General features: G+C 39.4%; 1 protein-coding gene across 1 annotated transcript in view; it reads left to right on the top strand.

Annotated features, from left to right (window-relative positions):
* LOC108670263 (protein O-mannosyl-transferase 2) overlaps window positions 1–8936 on the top strand; it is a 15336-nt gene extending 6400 nt beyond the window's left edge. The window contains exons 8-17 of the mRNA XM_018157723.2: window positions 528–678; window positions 1149–1344; window positions 2371–2528; window positions 2953–3044; window positions 3988–4145; window positions 4508–5003; window positions 5290–5430; window positions 6163–6316; window positions 6938–7055; window positions 8293–8936. Coding sequence (XP_018013212.2) covers window positions 528–678; window positions 1149–1344; window positions 2371–2528; window positions 2953–3044; window positions 3988–4145; window positions 4508–5003; window positions 5290–5430; window positions 6163–6316; window positions 6938–7055; window positions 8293–8496 — 1868 coding nt within the window. The 3' untranslated portion in view covers window positions 8497–8936. The remainder of the gene's footprint in view (window positions 1–527; window positions 679–1148; window positions 1345–2370; window positions 2529–2952; window positions 3045–3987; window positions 4146–4507; window positions 5004–5289; window positions 5431–6162; window positions 6317–6937; window positions 7056–8292) is intronic.
* Window positions 8937–12432: the final 3496 nt, after the last annotated feature.

The following is a 12432-nucleotide window of genomic DNA, read 5'->3' as shown; positions in this document are numbered from 1 at the left end:
GGAGTGATGACGTCATGTGTGATTGGTAATGGGTAAGAGGAGTGATGACGTCATGTGTGATTGGTAATGAGTAAGAGGAGTGATGACGTCATGTGTGATTGGTAATGAGTAAGAGGAGTGATGACGTCATGTGTGATTGGTAATGAGTAATTGGAGTGATGACGTCATGTGTGATTAGCAATGATGTAATAAAGTTATGATGCATTATGTGACCGAATGTTATGTGAAGAAGTGTAATGAATAGCTTGGAAATCCTGTGAATTATAGATATGGCTGTCAAGTATTTTAAGGAAAAATGAGAAACGTTTATTATTTATCGTTAGTTATTTGAGAAGAATAGGATAATTGTCACAGTAAATAACGAGAAAGTAATTAATTATATAACATATTTATTTTATAATTAATTACATAACATCTTTATTATATACTTAATTATATAACATCTTTATTATATAGTTAATTATATAACATCTTTAATATATAATTACTTATATAACATCTTTATTATATAATTAATTATATAACAGTCGTAGACTACGGAGCCAACGTGACCCTGAAGAGCAGCGTCGCCATGTCAGGGTACTTGGAGTCCTGGTACGACCTGTACCCTTCTACCATCACCGCACCCTGCCAGCAGGTCACCCTAGCCTCCATCAAGGATATGGAGACCATCACCTGGTACGTGGTACTCCTTATGTGGTACGTGGTAGTTGGTACTTGGTAAGTGGTTTGTGGTATATTGTACGTGGAACTTAGCATGTGGTACACGGTTGTGGTGCGTGGTGCGTGGTAGTTGGTACTTGGTAAGTGGTTCGTGGTATATTGTACGTGGAACTTGGCATGTGGTACACGGTTCATGTGTAATTGGTACGTGGCAAATGGTATGATGTACTTCGAAATAAAGAAAATTTTTATACACGTAGTGATGCCCATTTGGCCCAGTAAAAGGGCGTATCAGTGTTACGTATAGATTTTGTGCCGGTATTTGGTCAATATGACGTATTTATTCCTCTGAGTGCTACCTGAGTACAATTTTTAGTGGTTGAAATTGGTTTAAATTTTTTAAGATCTAATCCTTTTTATGTGGCATATTTAATAAGTTCATCTTAAAAATATGAATTGTATGCCATTTGCATAAAACTTCACAGGACGTTGCGGTATGTGAACATCACGGCGGGGTCCGTGGAGGGGGGGTCCGCAGGTGACGGGGTGGGGGGGCGGCGGGTGGTCCGTAGTGGGGACTACGTGGCCCTCACCCACCGGGACACGGGCCGGTCCCTGCGCTCCCACGGGCACCGCGCCCCCGTCACCCGCAGGCACTTCCAGGTCTGCGGCTACGGGGATGTGAGTCAACGCAATTTTTTTTATTTTTAATTTTAAGACTCAATATTTCAAATTTTTCAAGTCCACAAACTATTTTGAATACATTTGAAAACTTTTTTAGATTTCGAAAGTATCTGCTTATTTTTTATGATTTAACTTTTGTACTCATGGCTATAGGTAATTGATCTAACTAATGAGTCTGACCATATCCATTAAATTGAACAATAGACAATAGTGAACATTTGCGTACTATTTCTTTTGACTACCCTAAAACCAGTGGGAGTTTCCTCGAAGAAAAAGTTACATTTTTTCTGAAAATATCTCTCCCTAGAATTAAGAGGTTTTCATTTATACCAATATTATAATTATCCTCACGACATAAATGCACAATTTTCTCTTTAAATTTCTTGGTCATTTCATAATCACTGATAATGGAGAGGTTCAGAGCACGGGACATAGTAACACAAATATCACTGTTCAGGTTCTACAGGATTTGGCACAAATTAATAAGGAACTGGACAAGAAATTCCAGTGGAATTTCTTAGTTTCAAAGCACTTAGTTTCTTAGTCTTAGTTAATCATTTTATCGGTTCCCATTCTTACATGTGTCTATTTATTTTTCGCTTGCTATTAATCTTATGTGTAGCGCGCTCCCGAAGTTCGTTTGAACCAGACGCCGCGATAAATGCTTCGTAGAATAATAATAATAATGATAGTGGACTGGAAAGTCCAGTGTTCCGAAAAGCCACATTAGCAGCACCGAGATGAGAGAAGCAGGTTGTGGGTTCGAGCCTTGGGAAGCTCAGTCTAATGGTTCACGGTGACCCTGATAGTCGTTACTGATAGTCGTCGAAGGTGGTGTTTCAGCATTACCGTGAATGGTGCCCCAAAACGAACTCTTTGTATCTCTCAGCTTTGTAATCATAAGGTCCATTAAACTAGTGCATGATCCATTAACCGAAATCGATAGTATTTATGACCGCCATGGGGATGTTATACTGTGCTATATTTAGCGAAATCACCGTATTTCCACCCACCCTCCGCCAGGACTATGAGGTGGGTCCATTCGAGACTTGGCAAATCGTGATACCAGGGGCAGCTGAGGGGGATCCACTCAACCCACTCACGTCAGAGTTCATGTTAAAACATTACAAGATGAACTGCTACCTTGCCAACCCCGACAACACTCCACTACCAGCTGACTGGTGGGGCAATAGAGAAATATAACAGTTAGACATTATACTTTAAACGATACATCATTTCTTGTACATAAAACCACTTGTTTGGGCTATCAATTGTCAACCATCCCACTACCGTCAGACTGGTGTGACTGTTAAACAATATGATAGTTGAATATTGTATTCATTTTTATAATAAATTTTTGTGGGTACTCAAACCATATTTTCGCGAAGTCCTTCGTTAACCTCGACGACATCCCACATTATCATACAATAATGTTTATCTTGGGTGCATTCATTATGCAAAACAATGCTGTAATGATGGATTATACATGATAGAGATATGGATTATATGAAACATGAGAGATGGATTTTATAAAAGGATTTATTAATACTAAAATACTAGTAATATTCAGCTACGAATATCTGTGTTGAATTATTCACTATTCAGGGCATACGAGTCGTCAAAGGAGGTGACCTGTACGAGGAACTCCAAGGCTAGCGGGCTGCTGTGGCACGTCCACTGGGTCAACCAAACCCGACGTTAGTGATGAGGCATTTAATAATAATAGCGGTTTCAGCGTTTAGTAGGCCGTAGGCCTGTCGCCGGTTCTTAACATCGCAGAACATTCACAGCATTTTGCGGTCTCGAACTCGCACCTCACTGCTACAATATGCTGTGCTTAACCGTCTGGCCTCCTTGCCGATTCTGACCAGAAACTGTCGCGCAGAGCTGGGATCGAACCCGTGCCTCTATGCTCCAATCTTGGTACTCTGAACTGTCACCGCTGGCCTTATTAGATTATTGTAAGATAATTGTTACGAGTATATAACAGCATAAGCACTGTCAATAATGCTCACGGAAAATAACAGGAAAGCTTCCCTGATTAATTTAAACTCAGAATGTAAATTCGTTGAAATGATGGTATATCTTACATGAATAAATAGTTACTGTAAAAATTTTGGTTCGATTGCCGTTGTAATTTACAGTAACTATTTATTCATGTAAGATATACCATCATTTCAACGAATTTACATTCTGAGTTTAAATTAATCAGGGAAGCTTTCCTGTTATTTTCCGTGAGCATTATTGACAATGATTATGCTGTTATATACTCGTAACTTGGAATTCAACTTGGTTTCGCTGACGCTGAACCTTATGAATCTCGTATAGTAAATGTTTATTCGTGAAAGTAATATTGAGCTCTTGGGCTTTAAAATGTTTACTGGCCGAGTGTTTAGATCATCAAAATTAGAGCAGCGACTTGGCGGCTCAAAACCCGCAACTTGTCAGAATTCTGGTCGAAATCGGCATATCGTCGGGTAGTAAGAAGTTGGTGACAGACCAACATAACCTAATCAAAGCTGAACGCTCTATATTAATGAACAATGAATTAAATTTAGAATTGTTCTAAATTAATCTCATGCATTTAATTTCCCTCATTTCTTTCTCGGAAAATTTGATTCGCCTCTCTCCCCTCGGCAGTGCCGCTAACCCAGCGTCCCGCTGAGCACGCCATGGGGCTGTGGGAGAAGATCCTGCAGCAACACGAGGCCATGTTCCTGGGCAACCAGGGCCTCAAACCCAAGAAAGAGGAGCTTGAGATGTCAGCGAGGCCCTGGATGTGGCCTCTCATGTACCGGGTAAGATGTGGCCTCTCATGTACCGGGTAAGATGTGGCCTCTCATGTAGCGGGAAAGATGTGGCCTCTCATGTACAGGGTAAGATGTGGCCTCTCATGTAGCGGGTAAGATGTGGCCTCTCATGTAGCGGGTAAGATGTGGCGTCTCATGTACCGGATGAGATGTGACTTCTCATGTAGCGGGTAAAATTTTTTATATACAAAAATCTCTTGATTTTTAAATGCATCGCTAATTAGGTGCAAGATTGCCATTTCATGCAGACTTGCAGTTTCGGGGCTCAAAGAAGAAATACAGTTAAAGATGAACAACATTTTCTCCCTGGGTGTTTCAAGTCCGAGTAAAAATAATTTTCAACTTTACAGCTTCAGGTGCTTGCAATTTACGACGAAGAAGACATCGCTAAGCACAAAAACCAAACTTTAAATTCAGCAAAATACAATGCGACCGAAAACACCGCAAAAATTTCAAGCAACGACACTGAGGAGCGAAATACGGACTCTCCTACAGCGAAAAGCTCCGAGCTCGCAGACAGAGATTCACGTACATTCAATGTCTCAAAATTCGATAACCTGGACTCGTCATCAATAAAAAATTTACCTACCGGAATACATAATCCTGATACGATTTTAGGGAACGTAACTGCCAACACATCGTTGATCCCGAACAATGTCTTGATCAAATCGACGCCCGACGAAGTTAAGAAGAAACGACCGGCTGGTAAAGAAATATTCGCGGTGTTTATGAACAACCCCGTGGTGGCATATACGAATCTGACGAGCTTCGTGTTAACGGTCCTGGTGATGGTATACCATCTCTACAAGTACCTCAGGGGCGACCAGGAACCTGAGGAAGTGTACCGTGAGTAACTGAGCTTAACTGTGCAAGTCAAAAAGTGTTTTGTATGGTATATCGCCGTTGAACTTACTGCAATGATTGTTCTTTTGATGATTCTGTAACTATATTTAATATTTAGCATGAATTTTTTTCGGTATAACATTTTTATCAGCCTTCATTGATTTGGTATCAAAAGTCATGCGAACGTTAGCTAAACGTTAGCTTTTTAGTTCAATTTGCGCTGCAAACAAATAATATTACGATCTTAACGTGCAATTAATACGCGTAAAAAAGGCAATAAATACGGCAGGGCGGCGTCACACGGCGGTGGTGGCGAGCGCGTGGCTTGTGGTGGCGTGGGCATTCCACTACCTGCCCTTCTTCACCATGAGCCGCATCCTCTACACACATCATTACTGCCCCGCCTTCCTCTACTCCTGCATGCTTACGGGTAACTCAAGTAGACGATGCACCATTACTGCCCCGCCTTCCTCTACTCCTGCATGCTCACGGGTAACTCAAGTAGACGATGCACCATTACTGCCCCGCCTTCCTCTACTCCTGCATGCTCACGGGTAACTCAAGTAGACGATGCACCATTACTGCCCCGCCTTCCTCTACTCCTGCATGCTCACGGGTAACTCAAGTAGAAGCTGCACTACTACTGCCCCGCTTTCCTCTACTCCTGCATGCTCACGGGTAACTCAAGTAGAAGATGCACTACTACTGCCCCGCTTTCCTCTACTCCTGCATGGTCACGGGTAGGACAAGTCAACGCGACGCCACTGCCACCTCGCAGAGAAGTAAAATTTTTGCATAACTTTCCATGAACCTTGAACTTTCAGTAGATGTTAAGTATATGATATTATCAATAGTTTCGGTACGTTTAACGAGACCGTGAAACTACCAATCATCTAGTAGCTTACAACCGTCCAGAACCTGCACCCATCGCATGGAATGGTACAGTGCACTAGTTTTGGTTACCTTAGCATACCCCAGGAAAAAAGCATCGTAAATACCTTGACGCACATCACAACGGGAACTGGTAGGCTCATTATATTACCCCAACCTTACGTACCCCCACTTAACGTACACTAAATTAACGTACCTTAACTTAACATACCCCCACTTAACGTACCCCAACTTAACATACCCCGACTTAACATGCCCTAACATACCCCAGGTGTGATGTTGGGGCACGTGAGCGAGGCGACGGCCGCGTGGCTGGCCCCCAGCAGGAAGGAGCTGTTGATGTCAGCGCTGCTGTGCGTGCCCGTGGCGGCGTTCCTCGTCTCCTACGTGCTGCTCTTCCCTCTCGCCACACACATAGAGGGCAGGTAAGTAACCTTAATTATTATAATTATNGCGTGCCCGTGGCTGCGTTCCTCGTCTCCTACGTGCAGCTCTTCCCTCTCGCCACGCACATCGAGGGCAGGTAAGTAACCCTAATTATTATAATTATATATAATAATTATTATAATCGTAAAATAAAACTACTAATATAAATAATATTACCCCACTATAGGGCACTACAGATAATATAATAATGTTAATTATAACGTACTAATTTATATGTTAAAAAGTTGTATTGATAAAAATTTTATTATCATATTTCACATAATTCAATTAATATAAATTTGAAACAATACAAATCTTCACAAAAAAATGTTCATTCGTATTTTTAAAAATAGTTTTTTTAAAAAGCCTTGGAATGTGGATTTGGTTTCCACATCAGCGTGAGTAGCTCGTATATAGGATTTCAATTTATCTTGAAAAATCGATTATTTCCACGAAAAAATATAACTATTTGTAAATAATTACGGTAGGGGAACTTGACCAAAATTTATCGACGTTTATCACTAATAGTATAATTGTACGTAAATACTCCTGTGGGAAGTTGTATAATAAATTCATTTGTGAATATAGAAAATATGTTAAGAAATTACGGTGGTGCCAAGGTTTGCAGACCGTCACCCCGAGCTGGGCCCCCGCCTGGACCTCCTCCACGCCGGGCAACTCTGGGCCGAACTCGGCTACAACGTCGACGCCATCGGCAACGCTGTGGCCGTTACACGCGTGAGTAACTCCAACGCTGTGGCTGTTACACGCGTGAGTAACTCCAACGCTGTGGCCGTTACACGCGTGAGTAACTCCAACGCTGTGGCTGTTACACGCGTGAGTAACTCCAACGCTGTGGCCGTTACACGCGTGAGTAACTCCAACGCTGTGGCTGTTACACGCGTGAGTAACTCCAACGCTGTGGCCGTTACACGCGTGAGTAACTCCAACGCTGTGGCTGTTACACGCGTGAGTAACTCCAACGCTGTGGCCGTTACACGCGTGAGTAACTCCAACGCTGTGGCTGTTACACGCGTGAGTAACTCCAACGCTGTGGCCGTTACACGCGTGAGTAACTCCAACGCTGTGGCTGTTACACGCGTGAGTAACTCCAACGCTGTGGCCGTTACACGCGTGAGTAACTCCAACGCTGTGGCTGTTACACGCGTGAGTAACTCCAACGCTGTGGCCGTTACACGCGTGAGTAACTCCAACGCTGTGGCTGTTACACGCGTGAGTAACTCCAACGCTGTGGCTGTTACACGCGTGAGTAACTCCAACGCTGTGGCTGTTACACGCGTGAGTAACTCCAACGCCTGTCTCTTATACACATCTAGATGTGTATAAGAGACAGGTAACTCTAGCGCGTGAGTAACTCCAGCGCGTGAGTAACTCCAGCGCGTGAGTAACTCCAGCGCGTGAGTAACTCCAGCGCGTGAGTAACTCCAGCTCGTGAGTAACTCCAGCGCGTGAGTATCTCCAGCGCGTGAGTAACTCCAGCGCGTGAGTAACTCCAGCTCGTGAGTAACTCCAGCGCGTGAGTATCTCCAGCTCGTGAGTAACTCCGTCTCGTGAGTATCCTGCTCTTTACGAATTTAATTCACTGGTTATATATAAAAGAACGCGAGACTTCATTGAGGGACATTTTAATTCATTTTAAATTTAAGCAATTTTCAACTGATATTCAGCATAGTTCTAGTTTGCTTAAAAAACATTTATCACGGAGCTTCGAAGTACAATGAAGTTTTATGGCAAAATGAAGAACTGGGAGGTGGGGGGAAATTCTGCTCAAAGTCTACGCATTTTGAGCCTAATATTTAAGTAACTTTGTAGGATTCATTCAATAATACATATTTAGTTTTATATAATATAATATTTCAATGGTAAATAAAACTACGATAAAAAATTTATTATCATTAAGTTATGATAAAAGGTGTTATAATTGGATACTGAAGATATTCCCTGACCATTTCAGATCTCCGAGCTGGAAGTGACGAACTGGAACAATTCTGACGTGAACGTCACTCTTTACTACGGCACTCCGTTGAACTCCAGGCCCGTAGCAGCGCCCGTTGTAGAGCCCGTCTCTGCCAGTAACTACTCTACATGGAGGACGTCGGCTGGCCTCCTAGAACGGGCCATCAACTTAACGGGCCCGGACAATAATTTGAAATTATGAGATGTTCTCACTTAATTGTTTTGACTATCTCGGGCTGGCACTTGCCGGTAACGATAGATACCTGTAATGATTTGGTAATTTCCTTACAGGGTTTACATGCAAGCGCATGGGCTACCTGCGACAACAGGTTACCTGTTTTAACTTTTACACTATTAAAAGTTTTATTTTAAATCATCATAAGTTGGCGAGTGCGGAAGTGGAAGTTGGCCTTGAAACTCAAATACGTCATTACCAGCGAAACTTTGGAGCTTTCCTTCTCCAACTCAGTTTTGCTATCTATGCTTTCTCACTTAAAATATTTTATGATGTCTGCAGTCAAACGGACTTGATTTTAGCAGTACGCTTTAAAAGGCTACTATAATGAGGTAGTGCCAATTCTAACGTAATGCCTTTTTTGAATAATTTTCAATATTTCGTATTAAATAAAATCTAAGTATAAATCTGTTCTAAATAAAATCTAAGTATAAATCTGTTCTAAATAAAATCTAAGTATAAATCTGTTCTAAATAAAATCTAAATATAAATCTGTTCTAAATAAAATATAATGTCGGCCACTGTTTATTTTCTCCCACAAGTACTGCGTGCTACAGATGGGCTTGATGCACAATTTGTACAGTGCAAACAATTCATATGATCATTTTATTTTCAGATCTCCGAGCTGGAAGTGACGAACTGGAACAATTCTGACGTGAACGTCACTCTTTACTACGGCACTCCGTTGAACTCCAGGCCCGTAGCCGCGCCCGTTGTAGAGCCCGTTTCTGCCAGTAACTACTCTACATGGAGGACGTCGGCTGGCCTCCTAGAACGGGCCATCAACTTAACGGGCCCGGACAATAATTTGAAATTATGAAATGTTCTCACTTAATTTTTTTGACTATCACGGGCTGGCACTTGCCGGTAACGATAGATACCTGTAATGATATAATAATTTCCTTACATGGTTTAAATGCAAGCGCATGGGTTACCTGCGACAACAGATCAATTTTGCATTTATAAGCTTGCTCACTTGAGATATTTGATTTTATTAGTATAAAACTGGATTTTATTAGTACGCTTCAAAAAGCTATTATAATGAGGTAGTGCCAATTCTAACGTAATGCCTTTTTTGAATAATTTTCAATATTTCGTACTAAATAAAATCTAAGTATAAATCTGTTCTAAATAAAATATAATGTCGGCCACTGCTTATTTTCTCCCACAAGTACTGCATGTACAGACGGGCTTGATGCACGATTTGTACAGGGTAAACAATCCATATGATCATTTTAGGGCTAAAATATCATCAAGGTACTCTAGTATCATCAATATCATTTTAGGGCTAAAATATCATCAAGGTACTCTAGTATCATCAATATCATTTTAGGGCTAAAATATCATCAAGGTACTCATGTATCATCAATATCTTTTTAGGGCTAAAATATCATCAAGGTACTCATGTATCATCAATATCTTTTTAGGGCTAAAATATCATCAAGTTACTCTAGTATCATCAATGTCATTTTAGGGCTAAAATATCATCAAGTTACTCTAGTATCATCAATGTCATTTTAGGGCTAAAATATCATCAAGTTACTCTAGTATTATCAATGTCATTTTAGGGCCAAAATATCATCAAGGTACTCTAGTATCAACAATATCATTTTAGGGCCAAAATATCATCAAGGTACTCTAGTGTCATCAATATCGTTGCATTTTTACTTCAAACATTAGTATTTTTCCTGGACGTCTTATTTATTAATGTGTTGGCACGACAGTTGCGCGGTGGACTAAGGCTGCGCTCAAATGATAAATCACAGCCTAAGACTATACGAAAATATTACAGATACTGAAATAAATTTATATTTCAAAGTAAATTAATTAAATAACGGTTTCAAAAATTGTTCACAAGGGGAAATGAGATATAAGTTAATCGGTACAACGTATATTTGCACACGATACAAATCAAATTACACGGTGCCAGTTTATGCTTTAATGCCAGTTTAGATTAGATTGATGTCACATCTAATGAATTGCTTCAAAATTTTTGGTCATTTCTTAACATTAAAATAAATTCAGGAATCAAGAGTCAAATTTCGAAATTATTTTAATTCATTTTGGTGTCGAAATTTTTCACTATAAAAAAAGATGAATGTACTCAGCGACCTCACGCTGACTACAGAATTGAATAATACATTAAAATTGATAATAACATATTTAAAATAATATAGTTTGCGATATCGTAGTGAGTAACACGCAATAAGGCTACACGCATCACACTCACATGTTAGTGTGTAAACACGCTCAATAATTATTTATTTTCACCTCATTATAAGCATATAGTAAGTCATTAGTTTAAAATTAAACATACTTGTTATGGCTCACACCCGTCACGGTCGCGTTAAGTACGGCCAACCTACGGCCAACTCATCTCTAAATAACTCATTGTAAGCTCACGGTGCTTTTGAAATTTAATTTTCAAGCCCGAAACTTGTGTTGAAATTGAAGACGAAATGATTATGGGTTGAACTTCACAAAGCTCTCAATTTAATTTGAATAATTTCATTCAATCACTGATTTGAATAATTTCATTATGTGTTGAACTGAGATGTTTCAATGTATGATTATGCATTACAATTTATAATAATCAATTTTCATGACTCTTTGAACTTATTTTTTCATGGTATAGAGGTTAAAAAAAATTTGCGTTTAAAAACTACTTTTTAAAGATCACACTTCTAAAGAGGCCGGTGTCTCTGATGTTACAAATGTACAATGAATTTCTTATTTTATTTTCAAATATTAAAAAAATCATATTTTCAAAGTTATTTATTAAATATTTAATTCTTTTTTATTCCGTGAATTGATTCAAGAAATGTTTACGATTTAACGCAAGTGTCCAAAATTTCAGATCGATTGGTTAGGTAGAAGTGTGTCAAATATCGATTATAAGATTTGTAGCAGACAGACAACAAGAATTGAAGGTAAATAGAAGTGTTGTAATAAAATAATCAGTACTATAATGACTAAAGTGTGCGTTAAAGTGGAAATACTTGTCGTCTTCAGGCAGGTTGTCAACCAGCATTTTACATGCATTTTGAGGGGCAACAAAATCGCGTTCAGTTAATTCTTGCACTACAGCAAATTTATTTCAGAAACTTTGAGAAACAAACTTGGGAACTTTCCCTTTCAGATGCACCCCTCTCGCCCCTCTACCCGACCAACTAACCGCACAGGAATTTTTTTAAATAAGTAAGTTTCTGTGGCGCACCCTGTATTAAAAAAATTAGGTTTTTAAAGTTATTTATTTAATATTTAATTATTTTTTATTCCGTGAATTGATTCAAGAATTGTTTACGACTTAACGCAAGTGTCCAAAATTTCAGATAGATTGGTCAGGTAGAAGTGTGTTAAATATCGATTATAAGATTTTTAGCAGACAGACAACAAGAATTGAAAGTAAATAGAAGTGTTGTAATAAAATAATCAGTACTATAATGACTAAAGTGTGCGTTAAAGTGGAAATACTTGTAAATTTGTTGATATTTCAGTGCATAAACTGTCAAGTTTAAAAATAAGTTTTAAAGAATTGTTGCGAACTTGATGCGTTCAGTGCGACACGTGAAGTTCAATTAACAGATTAGCAAATAGTGAATACAAATAAATATGAAAAACATAGAAGTCCAGGTAAATAAATGGAAACCAATTACCAAATTGTGAATGAAAAAACGCGATTAAGTGGGACTTGGTCAATCGGTATCCAGAAGTCCATTAATTAGTACATCAATAACGGCCCCTTACTTATTAATTAATACAGCATTTACGGCCCCTTACTCATTAGTTAATACAGCATTTACGGCCCCTTACTCATTAGTTAATACAGCATTAACGGCCCCTTACTTATTAGTTAATACAGCATTAACGGCCCCTTACTCATTAGTTAATACAGCATTAACG

This window comes from Hyalella azteca, unplaced genomic scaffold, assembly GCF_000764305.2.
Source record: "Hyalella azteca isolate HAZT.00-mixed unplaced genomic scaffold, Hazt_2.0.2 contig14738, whole genome shotgun sequence".
NCBI classification, from domain to species: domain Eukaryota; kingdom Metazoa; phylum Arthropoda; class Malacostraca; order Amphipoda; family Hyalellidae; genus Hyalella; species Hyalella azteca.
The sequence above is the reverse complement of the archived record's forward strand: the minus strand, read 5'-3'. Positions and strand labels throughout refer to the sequence as shown.